Source organism: Carcharodon carcharias, chromosome 5, assembly GCF_017639515.1.
Source record: "Carcharodon carcharias isolate sCarCar2 chromosome 5, sCarCar2.pri, whole genome shotgun sequence".
Lineage (NCBI taxonomy): Eukaryota > Metazoa > Chordata > Chondrichthyes > Lamniformes > Lamnidae > Carcharodon > Carcharodon carcharias.
In genome coordinates this window covers 187,703,024-187,718,658 of record NC_054471.1, presented here as the reverse complement: position 1 = coordinate 187,718,658, position 15,635 = coordinate 187,703,024, and the positions used below count along the sequence as shown (strand labels likewise).

General features: G+C 40.2%; 1 protein-coding gene across 1 annotated transcript in view; it reads left to right on the top strand.

Annotated features, from left to right (window-relative positions):
- Nucleotides 1-14,184, top strand: part of zpax1 (zona pellucida protein AX 1) — a 33,622-nt gene extending 19,438 nt beyond the window's left edge. The window contains exons 4-22 of the mRNA XM_041187433.1: nucleotides 3,444-3,526; nucleotides 3,608-3,700; nucleotides 5,936-6,060; nucleotides 6,515-6,667; nucleotides 7,093-7,170; nucleotides 9,130-9,297; nucleotides 9,409-9,505; nucleotides 9,827-10,044; nucleotides 10,603-10,756; nucleotides 11,505-11,719; nucleotides 11,798-11,912; nucleotides 11,988-12,193; nucleotides 12,267-12,384; nucleotides 12,464-12,630; nucleotides 12,735-12,811; nucleotides 12,884-13,011; nucleotides 13,160-13,349; nucleotides 13,430-13,571; nucleotides 14,173-14,184. Of these exons, the coding sequence (XP_041043367.1) occupies nucleotides 3,444-3,526; nucleotides 3,608-3,700; nucleotides 5,936-6,060; nucleotides 6,515-6,667; nucleotides 7,093-7,170; nucleotides 9,130-9,297; nucleotides 9,409-9,505; nucleotides 9,827-10,044; nucleotides 10,603-10,756; nucleotides 11,505-11,719; nucleotides 11,798-11,912; nucleotides 11,988-12,193; nucleotides 12,267-12,384; nucleotides 12,464-12,630; nucleotides 12,735-12,811; nucleotides 12,884-13,011; nucleotides 13,160-13,349; nucleotides 13,430-13,571; nucleotides 14,173-14,184 (2,539 nt within the window). The remainder of the gene's footprint in view (nucleotides 1-3,443; nucleotides 3,527-3,607; nucleotides 3,701-5,935; nucleotides 6,061-6,514; nucleotides 6,668-7,092; nucleotides 7,171-9,129; nucleotides 9,298-9,408; nucleotides 9,506-9,826; nucleotides 10,045-10,602; nucleotides 10,757-11,504; nucleotides 11,720-11,797; nucleotides 11,913-11,987; nucleotides 12,194-12,266; nucleotides 12,385-12,463; nucleotides 12,631-12,734; nucleotides 12,812-12,883; nucleotides 13,012-13,159; nucleotides 13,350-13,429; nucleotides 13,572-14,172) is intronic.
- The last annotated feature ends 1,451 nt before the right edge of the window (nucleotides 14,185-15,635 follow it).

The following is a 15,635-nucleotide window of genomic DNA, read 5'->3' as shown; positions in this document are numbered from 1 at the left end:
TGACCAACAGAGGGGATTGAATAAAGAAGGGGAGCCAGTTCGTCCTTCCGCACTTGGGAGCATAACAATTTGGGGTACCTCATCCAGGATCATAACAAATTGGGGGACCTCACCCGGGGACCGGTCATAACACTTCACACAGATATGTATTGTCTCACTTGTTTGCACATTGGCTCCTTAAACAACACCAAACCCATGACCATTAACATCTAAAAGGACAAGGGCAGCAACACGAGAACATCACAACCTGGACGTTCCCCTCCAAGCCACTCACCATCCTGACTTGGAAACATATCGCCATTCCTTCATTGTCGCTGGGTCAAAATCCTGGAACTCCCTCCCTAACGACACTATGGGTGTACCTGTACCACATGGACTGCAGCGGTTCAAGAAGGCAACTCACCATCACTGCCACCTTTCCCGGATGAGGTACCCCAAATTGTTATGCTCCCAAGTGCGGAAGGACGAACTGGCTCCCCTTCTTTATTCAATCCCCTCTGTTGCAATTAGGGATGGGAAATAAATGCTGGCCTAGCCAGCAATGCCCACATCCCATAAATGAATAAAAAAAAACATATCCAGCCAACTAATAATCATTAATAGAATAACCTATTGTGAATTTAAAATTAATTGATATCTAAAAGAAAATATATAAAAATGGAGATAATCAGAATTTGCCTAGAGAATTGGAAACATTTTCACTGTGGATAAAAAAGTGCCCAACATAGAAGCCAAATAGCTGAATTTCAGATCATAAACAGTATTATGAAGCTCAAAATACTCCTCATAACTACTTACCATAGAACAGGTTTGTACTGTTGAAGCAGACACTTCAGAGCATACTGAAGTTTTAATGATGTGGAGATAGGTTGAAAGCAACAGTTTCTCCAGCCACACACTGCATAATATTTGCTTTTAGAATGCTTCAATTAACAAAGCAGTCACAACACTAGGTGGCAAACTTTCCCCTAAATTTCATACTTCTAGTAAATGTAACACTCACTGTAGTCAGCAGCTACAGAAACCTTTGCCCAGGGCTAGCTTTTTAACACATGTATGCACACAAATATCAGTAAACTTAAGTAATTACTGTGATTACTGCAATGTACAAAATATGTTTTAAAGCTTGCATCTATATTCAATGCATAATAATAATTGTATAAATTGAAATATTGGATAGGCATAGAAGCCCCCAAAAACTGCATTGCTGCTGTATGCATAAATAATTGCTTATAAAACTAGAACTGAGGTTGTGCACGGTTGGAGGAAAGGAAAAATCAGGATGGAAAGGTTCTACATATGAGAATGGAATCCAATACATCAAAGTCTGAATATCACTCAGGTGCACAGAAGTTACAACATGGAAACAGGCACAGACGTATTCTTATATAATTTAGATTTATATTATGTTTATAGTTACATCGCAAAAGTGACTTCAATTTCAGAAGCAGAGAATTGTATAGGGGTTCCTCTGATATATATGCTGAGGAGCTAGGAGTCTCCAAATTCAGACATTGTGGGCTGAATTTTTGATGGGGGTGTATTCCTCGCAGCATCCCACCCCTCGGAAAGGTCAGTCAGCACCTCGACAACTTCAAAGGGCTTCACTGCAGCAATAATAAATTGGATGCAGCCTTAAAAAGGTGAGAGTGGGACCTCCACCCCTCCACTCCCGCCCTGAAGAGTTGGCAAGTGGCAGCCAAGCAGACAGCTGAGTCATCAGTGCCTGAACATGGTAGTGCCCACTGCTGGGACTGCAAGGACTTCCTGAGAAGAAGGAACATGGAAACTGGAATTCGTGGTATCAGTCCAGGGATTTTGATCATGGAGGGAAGCCGGGGCAGGAAGCACAAAGCGGGTGTACCATCTTGGGGGGAGCCCCCCACCAGAGGTACTCACCTTTCTTACAACCTTTTAGCCTGAGTTGTACCTGATGTGGGGTGGGGGGCTGGTGGGGGCATAAAAACAGAGTAGCAGGCTGGCCACCTTCCCCCGCCCAATGTATCATGGTGGCTGAGGCAGAGTGAGGTCCTTAAGTGGTCTTTAGTTGGCGACTTAAGGGCCTTAATAGGCCTAAGGGCAGGCAGATTTCCCATCACCTTATCCACCCTCCATAATATGGGGGACAGCGCAGGGGTAAGGGGAAAGGCAGTGGGCTGTCCACCCACTTTATCTTACATGCCCCCTGCTTTCAAATATGGCAGGGGGGGGCATAAAATTCTCCCTACATTGTAATTATACCATTCTTCCAGTAGTGGCAACATAATGAGATACAGAGGAAAATGTGTCCAATATTGGGTCCATTTTGTCGGTTAGGTTACACAAGTATCTTCCTGATATCATTAGGACATTTTCAAAATTAAAATGTGCATAAATCAACTTAAACAATGAAATCCTATGGAAACCATAAACTTCTCTTCAGCATTAAAATTTTGGTTTGCACTCCTTTGACCATTACTCATGCACATCAGGTACACTATCTTTAAAAACCTCAATCAGGGACGTTTTACAAATTTTTAATGTGATAATGACCAGATAATCTGCTTTTATGATGCTGACAGAGGCATAGAAATTGGCTGAGATACTGGGGTTCATTCCCCTGTTCTTTTTCAAAATAGTGTTATGGGATCTTTTACATACACACACACACACACGCAACTGAGACAGCAAACAGTTACATGAGCAAAATACTGTGGATGTTGGAAGTCTGAAACAAAAACAAAAACAAAAAATGCTGGAAACGTGAAGAAAAACAGGAGTTAGCGTTTCGGGCTGATTTCTTTTCTTTAGAGAGTTTAAAGGTCTCATCTGAATGTCAGCGCTGGGAACGTATAGAATCCCTCGGTATTTGCCCTGGAGTATCAGACTTGATTTTTGTAGTTCTTTTAAAGCCAACCCAATAAACTAAGTCAACAAAATGAGGGATAAAGTAAACACAGCCCCTAAGTTAGGTCAGCTGTAAAACCAAAGACAAAGTTTAAAGAAAACTTACAAACATCAAATCAAAATGTGATTAAGAGGGTGGATAAAGCACCCCAGGCCTGATTTTTGGATTCCACTGAGGCAAAGCAGAGGGTGAAGATTGAGGGTGGCCCAATAACATAAAACCAGGCTCCGCTGTAACCCGCACCAGGTGCGGGCGCTGCTGCTGATGCTGATGATGTGCGCGTGACCCGCAGCCCCGGCTTAAATTGCGCGCGCCTTCTCACACTCCTTTCGCTATTCCACCGGGAGACTATCTGCTTTTTTTTTCAGTCATGTTGCGGGAGAAGCCACTGAAGACGTGGCCTGGGCAGTTTGGGGATAGAGTACGAGCCGTGCCGCCTGCCCTGTTATTGGGGTAAGGTCTTTGCAAAGTGGGGAAAGTTGGGGGGGGGGGAGTTTCCGCATCTCTTTTGTTTTTGGCGCTAACGGCTGCTCTGTTTGTTTGGTTTTTTTTTTAGCAGCTTGATGTTGTCGGTGATTGCGGCAGCCCCTGAAGTGCTGATGCAACCTGCGCCTCCAGGTCGGCGTTTGTGTGAAGCCGGTGATGATGATGATGTTGTTCTTGTTGTGTCGTCGCCAATGGTTTAATATTGAGAGAATTTCTCTGATCCGTTTTCTGTAGGTTTCCTGAAGACTGAATGCCGCGACAGTGTATTTTGGTTTGGACTAAATAAGCGCTTTCTTGTCGGGAAGTTTTGGCAGATTAGCGTGGTTGGTAAGTTTTCTGAATCCTTGTCCATGTAATTTCGGTGCCGCTGTTGGTCTGAAGTCCCAACTCTCTCTTTCTTTCGTTGCAATCTGAGGATTAACCGTTACTTGCTGCTTGTGTAGTGATGGTGCTGATGTCTTAAACCTCCGAAATGCGAAAGTTAGTTGATTTATACCTGCATGAGGGCAGATTCGTTCCCGCAACGAAGCGATCTAAAGTGCATGAAGTTCGCTGGATAGCGATTCCTTTTTCCGGAAGTGAGCTGGTTATGTGCCGAACTTTTTAACATTTCATGTCCCACTGGCTCGCTTCTCCTCTCCACCCCATTTGTGGCATGGAGCTGGAATAAGTCAGGTAAGTTGCGTTCTATGACCCCAACATCATAAAGTTGGGACCAAGATGTGTTGTCGGTGGGTGATCTTGAGATAGTAAGAGATGGTTGGAAGGTGTAACTCTTTCGAGTACAAACCCGTTTCCATCTGCTTCAGATGAAGTTACATTGTTTCATAGTTTGCCATTGTGAGATTTCAACTCTTGATCTTGGGGTTACAAACCCAGTACCATAACCACTTGGCTATTTAGGCCAAGCCCTTTGGTTGGAAGGTGTAACCTAAAACTAATGGGTTGCATATCGTGCAGTTTTGGTAGTGGGAACTAGATTAATCTGGCCTTTGGTGTGTTAACTAAATATCTAGCCAACTCATGACTCAATCCAAAAGATAATCAAGTAAAATTGTTTTTTTTTAATATGGGCAATGCTTTGTGGCAATATTGCTGAGGTGGTACAGGTTTACTGCTTAAGTAGATATTTATGATATTGGATGGCATTGGTATGAGTAGGAAAGGGGGAGGGGTAAAATGGTTAACTCCTGACAGGATGTGGAAACATAAATATGCAGTTGACAACTTGAGCTAGTGTGGTCAATGGTGGGCATTCAAATACTTGATGTTGGATGATGTATAATGTTTTTAGAATGATGCGCTTCTATTTTAAAAATAGGTCAGTGTTATGTATGAGGTGAGGTAGTTTGAGCTTTAAGATGAGAGTTGAAAGTTAAGGGAGTGGGTCATAATTTTTCAGTTAAGAATGGGGGAGGGTGTTCTGTACAATTGTTCATTGGCATGATATGAAGTTGCTCAAGTTACCTTAAGCCTTTTAAGGGTTCTGGAATGGTGCAGATATTCAACTGGGAGCAATAAATGGTGCAATCTAAAGTAATTGCACCAGATCTACAGGTGGTCATCCATGTGCATTGTAGATCTAGGTTGACATTAACCTCTTGTATACCAGCAAATTAATCCCCATGGGCATTTGAAGAGTGGTGTACTCTGGCTGAATATGAACAATAGCATCAAAAATGTCCTTTTTATCCTGAAGAGCAGTTGGGAAGTAAGAATTGGAATTAGCAAGTCCTTCTCCACTGAAGAGAACCAGGAACCAAGATGATCATTTTCTTTGGTAAGGTTGCCTTACTGCTTCTGGTCACTGGTTCTTGAAGCTTGTCATATATTACAATTTGCAACATGCAAATTGTCTAGTTTGACAAGCCTGAGCCAAAATTAAATTATTTACAATAGTGTAAATGCCATTCATGGCATAATTAGCATTAGTTTGTTTGCCATAGGCATTCTGAAGTATTGCTTTACAAATCCTAGCTGTTATTTCAAGATGGAGCTTGGTTGGCTATCCAAAGTGTGACTTCATCTCCCAAGTTGACCATGTTGTCTGCACAATATTTTGTGACTTGAGATAAGGCATCTTGAGTTCCTGATACAACAGTTTTCCATTCCATACCCTGTGCTACCTATGGAGTGCACCCTCACCATGACACTTTGCCTGCCAATCCCAGCCTCATGTTGAAGCAGGTTGCTAATCCATTCCTGGCAATCGTAGCTTTGTAATGCATGAATATTCAGCCCCTCGTGTGTAGAAAAGTCATCTCCATCCAATTCAAGGCCTTTTCAAACATCGATCTAGTAACTTGTGTAAGCACCACATGTGACACGACTAACATTTAATTTCGTGTGATTAAAAATTGGGCCATTCTACTTTTTAATAACCTGAAACAGCTAATGGGTGAACTTTTTCTTTCTACCCCACCCTGTACAAATGAAATGCCCTGCAACATGGATTCTCAAGAAGGAAACGCTTGACCATCAATTGTTTGCAGTGAGAATATTCATCAGCAGCAAGCACAATTAATTCAGTTTGCATGCTAACTTGCTGTTTTATTTTCTCAGATCAGTCAGGTTATATCTTTCCCATTACACCAAAGTTTGCATCACAATGTGGTTATACAATTGCGGTGGAGCGCTGGAATGTTGAAGTCCGTGCCTCTGTCCTCAGCTGTTGTGTCCATAATTTGGTAAGTAGTCCTGAGCATTTTGGTATGGGAACTGATTAAGGGACAATTTTTAAGTATTCGCCTTTACCAGAGGTTGAACTAGTAAGATGCAAATATTGCCACTGTTAATATTTCAGTAACTTTTTTTTAGGGTACACGGTGGCTGACATTTGAAACACTTCTAAATGTGATCCAAATTTTGCAATCTTGTTTGGAGCATAGTTTCTTGGAACAGCAGAAATGGGGATGGGTGAGTGGGAGGGATTGCCCCATTAGTTATGTGCTCCCAGCTGGGATCAGATGTTCAAAGTTTAATATACTGCATCAAGATGAGGCTATTGAATGGAAGTCACATGGGGTCTTATGTGGAATTGCACAATAGGAAGCTTTTCAGGATTATGGTACTTGGTGCCTGAGAACGAATGATCAGAATGTTTCATCTTTATCATTTATTGCACTTCCAATTTCTTTGCAGAATGATGAGCAATTCAGTATCACTATACAAATAAAAGTATCAGGAACTGATGCAGAAGCTTCAACATATGTTCAAAGGCTGTCTTGTATGTATTCACCATGGGCTGCAAGAGAAATATACTGTGAAGAAAACTACATGCAGGTAAAAACAGCAGTTCTGAATATAGCTGCTCAGACTGAGTGGAGATTGACATATACAGCACAAACACCATTTGGCCCAACCAGTTAGGGATCTATATCTATACCTTTTTATGGCATATGGTAGGCATGACTGTACTGAGATCCTTGTAAGATTGATGCTTTTCTACATTAAGAAATGTAGTTTTTTTAATTTAAAAACCCATCAAGTCATTTATTCCTGTTTTTTTTACTGGTGTATCCAGTGGGTTCTTTTGGATAGTCTTTATAGCAAAAAAAAATCTGTAGCCCCTATCTGATGGGCTAAGGTCTGTGTTCCTGTCCTTTTTTCTATTGGTCCTACTGAAATTGTAGGCATGTGACTTGGTTCAGTGGCTAATAGTGCAAGGATGTGTTACCCAATTGAAAATGCACTAAACTTAATCTTGCAATTATGCACAGGTCTCTGTACAAAGAAATATACCAAGCATTGAAGATTATGCCCAAGATGCTGAAGATTGGGCTTTGGTATTTCCAGAAGTAAGTATTTGTTTCTTGGCCATCTTTAAGAGATTTTCCCAATACTAAAATGGAGGCATTGTGATTGATGTAAACATATATGTGCATGAAGTGCAGTATAGTTTGATCAGATGTAGAGATGACAGCCAATGACATTTAAGGACTTTCATTAAATCTGTACTGGCCTCATTAGATTAAATGGCAAGAATGAACACTAACAACACCCTTTAATTCTCTGTGACCCTGGCATTATAAACTAAATGCTAAAGCTCAGCTAATCAGCTGGTACTTGGGGAGAATTGATTGTTTTTGAGATCTTAAGTGCTGAATTGTAATAATGCAAATAAATCTGTGCAATCCTTTTTTATCAGTATAGGATTTCAGCAGTTCTCCTGAGGACCCCCTACCTGTACTAGCCTTTACTCTGGGTATCAAATGGCACACAACTTTATGTACCCCTACACGTACTAATACAGACTCTTGACGATACCGGTTGCTTTGAGCCAGAGTGTCTCTGGTCAATCTGCTGACAAGCCCTCCATAGGTGACTGACCAGGTCACCTTAACCACTGCAGCAATGATGTCTTTGTGCTTTTTATAAAAAAAAAAAACTTTTTTTGGCCTTGGTGCCATAAACCATGACCTCACTGTCCTTCTCAATAAGTCAATGGGTTCACACCCTTCTCCAGATGTCTCCTGGCTGGGTCCCTTGCATGAATTCCAAGGCCATGCTTGCCTCCACTTTGTTAATCTCCATGGCTGAGGAGAGATGTTTGTTGGCTTTAACAAGGAAGTCTGTCATTCCCTGATGCAAGCACTTCTGCACTTTAATTCATTTGCAGACCTAGCTACTTCTAGCAAAACTCTATCTTGACTAAATTAACCAAGTCTTTCTCCACACCTGTGTTGCACAGTTCTTAATATCTTTAGTTTGGGTTCTCCTTTCACCTGTTTTCTATCTTCCTCCTGAAACTCCATACACAGGGCCAGGAAGTAATTAATGTTCTGTGATTAACTGTTTTTGGTGCAGATTCCAATTCTGAAAAATCAGATGAGGGATAGGGTGTTTAACTCAATAGGCTAGAGTGTGATGCAGAATGACACCCACTGTGCAATTTGAACTACCACATCAGGTAGTGGGATTGAAGACTTGCCTCCCTGCCTTACCCCATGTTAACGGAGTGGTATGAACAGTTGTCTCTAATGGAGGTAGATGCCTATGGTCTTTTGTGGACTATTGGCTGATTTACCTTCTGAGGGCCAAAAAATACCAATCTGTGTAGGGTTTTGTGAACAACAGCCTAACTTAATGCTGTTGAATCCATTAAGTCACATGACTTTTTTCCCAACCACGAGAAAATATTCTACAGTCTAGAATAAGATGCCATGTGAGCACCTTGGTTTTAAAGGGTTTTACCTGTTATGGGAGTTTCACCATTCTAGAAAATGCATGCATGGACTTCACTTGAATGCCCCCAGGAAATCCAAATTAAGGCAGTCATCTCTTATCACCATCTGAGTTTGCTGATGTGACTGACTTGAGCTGTTCCAACTGTTAATATGCTTCATCAAGGCAATCCACAGCACTGGGAAAGCCCAGTTAACAACTTCTCAAAGTTTAAGCCTAGAATTTGTTCATGCCAAGTTGCATTAGATTCTTCCTATTTAATTTTAAGATGTAGTTTTTAAACACTTTCATCCCTGCCCATCATCCAACTTAACTCAATCATTACACTTTTATCCCCTCATTGCTATGTTGCAATGGGATCTGTGTTCATCCACACTTGCTTTCTCTAAATTGTTTCCAACTTTGTCCAGATAATGTTATACTCTGTATGTTGGCAGATTCTTGTTAGTGGAACACCTGCAAGTACTGATGCTAATCTTTTTAAACATTCAGATTAGGGAAAAGTGAACTCCTAATATAATTCAGTCAAATGGTAAGACTTGCCAACCTTTGGTATTCACTGTTCATTTTAGGCAACTGGTGCAGAAAGTGGCATATGGCAAGTGGTATTTCACACCCCTGGTGGCAAAAGAAGCATGACTGTGAAAGAAGCACATGAAATGAACTATGGAATCAATACTACAATGTCTCGTATATTGCTCCGTGCTCCATATCATACAAATGAGGCTGAAATAGTTTTGGTGAGTTCACTAATCATATACCAGGTGGCATTGGTACAATTTGAAGCATTCTTATAAATAATGTTTGGATGTTTTGGCTTTGTGCACAAATTTAGTCTTTTTTACAATTAGGTCCAAGGTGTTCCCTTGACTGTAATCCGGTCAACAAGCTTTTACAAAGAGCATTGGATGATTTTGCTCATTGACACTGCGATGGCTTGTCCTCTTGGTAAGAAATCAAATGTTACAAGCATTATGCTCTCAACAGCACAACCATCTTTCATTTGCTTGTCCTTACTGAAGTGAATAGATCAAACCATCTCAAATTGATACCATTGTTTAACTTAAAGCAAACATTTTATTCCTGGTTACTTAACTGTAGACTAGCTAACCACTTTCTGTAACTATCTAAAATCTTGTACTTTTTATAGTGGTGCCCTCTGTAGGGGAGCCATCCATTTTATTTCTGTTCCATTTCCATTCTAACTAGAATAATTGTGACCCACAGTTATATTGTTGACTTATCAATGGTATTTTGGTTAACCATTAGATGGTATTACAGTCATTGATGACACTATCATATGGACAGTGCCAAGAATCTTCACTCCAATTGTAACCAGTGCAGTTCATCAAGACAACACCTCCATGGGAGTAAATGGCATAAAGTTGGACCCTACAAGAATGGCAGAAAGAAACTATACCCTTGATAAAAATGATACAGCTCTTGCGATAAGGGTCCCAATTGGAGCACAGGATGGCTACTATAAGGTTGGTGAAGAATTGGATTTTTTTTCTTTTACCTTCCAAATTATCCATGTAACAGGTTTTTATGCAAGTTCAGAGACAAACGCATTCAAAAGCAGTCATGACATTGGCTTCTGTTTCAAAGATGTTATTGATTTTCAGAATGAATTTTTTTATATGCTTTGCATTCCAATTGTCTGAAGGTAAGCCATCCAATATCACATTGGTTTGGCTTTTCAGGATTTTTTTTAAAGTTCTTAATGTCAATAAGGTCACTCTAGATTTAGAGCAAAATTATCCATAAACATTTAACTATATTACCACCATCCCTCATATTTTAAATCATATCTTGTCCAGTCCCATGTACATTGGTTGCTGTCTGCTACATTGGGATGTACCTGATTTACTAAGGCATGTTAAGAGTTTTATTCAATCTGGCATTGCAGGCAAGTGTAGATTAGGTTTTTGTTTTTAATTCTTTGGCTATTTGTCACTGAACCTGAAGAAACTGGGCACAAATTTAAAATGCTACTGTTCCATTTTTGAAGTTGTTGGTTCTAATAGCTGAATTGTCACTTTCAGAGCCATGTGGTGGATGGACAGTATGGTATCAAGTACAGTATTAATCTGTTCTTGGAACACCAGTGGGACGATGAAGCATGGGGACTGAATAAAATCAATGTGATCCATCCAGTTACTACTCCCTTCATTCCTCAACCCCCAATTCTCTCTGATGGTATGTACTAATAGCACATCCTTCCCTTAATGGTGAGAGGCTTTTCATATTAAAATTGAAATATGGCATAGATAATGTGCAGAAACTTTGTGGATTAAAACTCTAATGCTGTCATTGAAGTAATGACATTGACCACAGAATTGCCCACAAAGTTGTTGCTGCCTTGAACAACTGAAGTCCATGAAGTAAGTGCTTCCATAGTTCATTGGTTTCTGATGAAGGATTTATAGTGTTTGTCCAGATGATGTAAACTTTGGGAGGAGGTGTTCCCTTTCACCTGCTGCCCTCAACTCTTGTAGTTGTCAAGGGTCACTGGTTTCAGAGGTGCTTCCAAAGAAGCCTTGGTGTTGCTAAGTCTACAGATCCATTTCTGGTATGGTAATTGAGGTGATTACCAAGCAAATGGATTCAACTAAAAAAATTAATTCATAGTGCAAATAAAATAGATGAGCTCTGAGAAAATGCCATGTTTTCACAATCAGTAGTGCTATTTATGCATGTCTTTCTCCAGCTTGAGTTCTAATGAGAGAACAAGGGGGTTTTGGGTTGATGCTGCTCAACCTCAGTATTTTCTGTTTATTTCAGCTGAACGTTGATGAAATAAGTTCAGTCATCTAGAAATTTTTTAGACAAATTGAAATGCCCTTCTAACTCTGCTGATAAACTGCCCAGCATGGACAATAAACAGAAAATCAATTCCCACATCTCTTGGATTCCAGTGTACAATAAGCTTTTTCATCTCTTCCAGAGACCATTCCTGAACAATGGCTATTCAACGTCACACTGGGCAACTTTCTTCCTGATGTAGAACTTAGAAAACTCACCTTGGACTCTCGATCCTTCCCTGTGGATGAAGAAAACACAATGTTTAATGTGTACAATGGGACTACCACAAATGAAACAGCCTTAAATAGAATCTTCATCCTTGAAGTTCCAATGGAGTCACCAGTTGTAGATAGAAAGGTAATGGAATATCGGGGCTAATTGTGTTTCCACACTGCTGCTTGAACATGTTGCTAACTCCTCCCTCCCTTTATTCAGTATATCGGAGATGGTGTTGAACAATATACCCTTGATATCATCTACACGCTGACAGTGGTACCAGAAAATCTAACATTCACACATGTGGCTCATTTAATACATAAGCATGAAATAGGTAAGGGGATTTTTCTCCTTGTGCAGACAACTTGAAAGCATTTAAATTGCCTTTTAATGTAAAATGTTCCCTTAGAACTTCCTGTGGCAAATGGCTTTTGTGATGAAGAGAACATCACACTGGTAGTGACACATGACACCTTGGATCATTACTGGATTCCTTTCATTGGAAATGTACAGCTAACTCCTCATTCTGCTGAGCAGCATGGTTATGTCCTGAGAGAGAATAGTACCCACTCGGTAATCGTAATTCCACATGACTCAGCTCGTGTTGTCCATGAGGTAAGCTGCTTAACTAGTGTCTTGGCTTGGTTTAATTTGATTGGATCCTAAATTAATTGTGGCTTTGTTACAGGCAATAAACAACCAAGGTCTTCGCAATAGATTTGACTTCAAGCTCCGGGATAATAAAACCCTAGATGTGCTAGTCAACTTTTCTGTTTCTTGTAGCTTTCCAACAACCAACCTCCTAAGTAAGCTCTTGACTTTCACTCACTCTGATAACCTGACCTCTTGCATAGTATTGGCATACTGACTACTTTTCTTTCTTAGCTTGTTTCCCAAATGGAAGAATTGTCATTACTGTTCTAAAACTTGAAGCATTGTTGGGAGTAGATGGCAAAATGATGCTGAGAGATAAAACCTGTAAACCCAAGGAAAGTACAGAATTCAAAGCCACCTTTGAATTTTCTGCAGACTCATGTGGAACTAGCAGGAGGGTAAGCCAATAATTTTTTTTTCTATTTGGAAAAATGAGCTGGAGCCTGCAGTAAGGGCTCAGCAGGCAGCTAGTAATTGACTAATTTGGCTTCTCTTGTAATAGTTTGAGAAGGGTTACATGATCTATGAGAACGAAGTGGCATACTTCAGAAAATCAGCACCTAGTGATCCAATATATCGGTAAGAATCTGAGCAAAGGTGGTTTTTTGGTGTCAGTATATGAAATGGTAAGTAACTGCTTGTTCCTCCTAGGCTTGCAATATCATGTCGTTACCATGTAAAGGACTTGCTGCATCTTCAGTTTGAACACCAAATAAATGCTCAGCCAATAGTTGCACCTGGATATGGACCTCTAGTCTTAGTTATGCAACTTGCCAAAGGTAAAACTCAGCTAGTGACTTCACACCAGCTCCATATAAAATAGCCTCAAAGCAAATATGCAGTATGTGATCATCTGTGACTCAATAACCAAGATCAATTTGAAATGAGTACTTTTCTTTCCCAACCACATTGCTTGGATGCTTGCAGATGTGTCGTATTCTGACCTGTATGAACACAGTGACTATCCAGTAGTGAAGTATCTGACTGACCCCCTCTACTTTGAAGTGCAACTGTTGCGTAATGAAGATCCACAAATTGAATTGTTCCTGCAAGATTGTTGGGCAACTGCATCACAAGACAGACAAGGCATTCCACAATGGCCAGTTGTTGTTAACAGGCAAGTAATGAACTGCTGCTTTCTAAAGTTTGCAAGCTACTGATTTACTTCTGTTCTAACGGGGACCTTTTTGTTTATAGTTGTGAGAACGAGGCTGATTTGTATATGACCACCTTCCATCCAGTAACGAGGAGTGAAAGGGTCAGATATCCTAGTCACTTCAAAAGGTTTGAAGTCAAGATGTTTGCTTTTACCTTGGGAGATGTTAATACCTTGGAGCAGGTGAGGATTGCTTCAGCAAAACATGCTTTGGTGCTTTCTACCTAATGTCCTGCTATGATACTGTCCTTTTATTTCCTTAGGTGTATTTTCATTGCAGTGTAGTCTTGTGCAGGAAGGAACCAGTAAATGGGCTCCTCTGTCCTGGTCAATGTGTACCAGGAAAACAACGAATGGGTAAGACATTTACAATTAGAAAAAAATTTGTGGTGTTGTCTGTAACATACTGACCAGCTGTGTGCAACTGCAGGTCGGAGTATTGATGCAGAGCACCACCTGCAAGGATATGTATCATCAGGAGCAGTGGTGATCTTGGCAGAATTCCCTACTCTTGAAAACAAGATTATGAAAGGTGAAGATTTTAAAATTTATTTGAAATCCTTCTTGGGCTATCCAATCTCAGATGCTGAAATGTGTTTACTGTTTTCTTTTTAGATACTCAAGTGATGTCCTATTGGCCATTGATGTTGATTGGAGCATCAGCAATAATTGCTTCTATTGTGCTTGGAATGTTTGGTTACAAATGTCAAATGAACAGATCAATTTGAGCTTTAATTAAAAGCTAATTATTAATTCATAATTATCCATGTATTTGTTATTCTAGATAATGCCATAAATGCTTGGCAAGTCTTGAGCTACAATTCTGACCAGTGCCATTCAATGATTGTCTGGCAATAGTGGCTAATGAGCTTTTCCTTATTCTGTACCAATTCTTGGAACTTTTTTTAATGGAACCACAAGTTAAAATTAAATAACACAAGCTAGGCTTGGATACTGGGTCTGACTTGCAAGTATCATGGCATAGGGAGTTTAAGGGTTATTGAAATGGGACATTTTAACAAAGATGCTCAGAATAATTGGGCCACATAGCTTGTAATAAAAGGAAGACTGACACTGGGCAACACTGACCCCTGTTTTATTATTGGTCCAATTATTGGTAGCCCAAGCCACCTCCAGGTTTGCCCTTTAGTACCTCTTAACTTGGCCAAACATAACTTGAAGACATATATTGTACAAAGCTCTAACTGGCTTATTACTTGCACTTCTTGAAGTTCAGTACCCCCTTTGATTACAGTGCATGCACCACACCTTTCTTTGAGACAAACCCAAAACAAAATTTTGGTTAACTCCAATAATCTGCATTCCCATCTTTTCCTGCTTGAGTACTGCACTCTTTTCTGATCACTGATCTTGGCTAGACTGCTAGTCTAGGTCAATTAGTGTGAATTTGCTGGCCTACAATGTCTCAAGTAAATTGCAGCACAGCCCCTCTTGTGTAGACATGTGGCTGGCCCCATGACTCTTGTTCAGCATACTGACCAACTCCATAATTTATTTCAATCTGACACAATTGGAACACTTGGATTCTTTTTAAAATTCAGATCTACTCTTTTATTAAAACTTTTAAACTACAAAAGGAGGCTGTTCTGCACTTTAAGTGAGGGCTGTTTTATTAAGTTACTGCATCAAACCACCTTGGCTCTAACTCCAATTAATCTATCTCCACTTTAGAGAATGGTCAATGGAAAAATTTAACCAATCCCACTGCAAATCTTTGGGAGAGAGGAGACAAATTGAAGTGCTTCATGACATGGGACTCAATGGCCTTGCTCTCTCCTAAAAGGTTTTGCCTCTTTGCACTTCACCAGAGGAAATACTTCCTTTTAAACTGGTGTTGAAGGTATTCTCAAAAGAAATAATTTGAGATAGGTCACTGCATCTGTTAATGGACATTTATCCTTGGTATCAAATCCCTAATTATTGTAAGGCAATAGCATAGCAGTGATGTCACTACCCTAGAAATCCAGGGACCTGGGTTTGAATCCTGCCATAGGGTTTGAAATCTAGAATTAAAGTTAATACCCATGTGACTATTGATTTTGTTTTAAAAACCATCTGGTTTACTAACTTTTTAGGGAAGGACATCTGTCATCTTTACCGTTCTGGCCTACACATGATGGTTGACTCTTAAATGCCCTTTTTAAAAAGGCCTAGCAAGCAACTCAGTTGAAACAAATCTAGAATGAAACCAGACAGACCACCCTGCATTGACCTAAGCACCAGAAA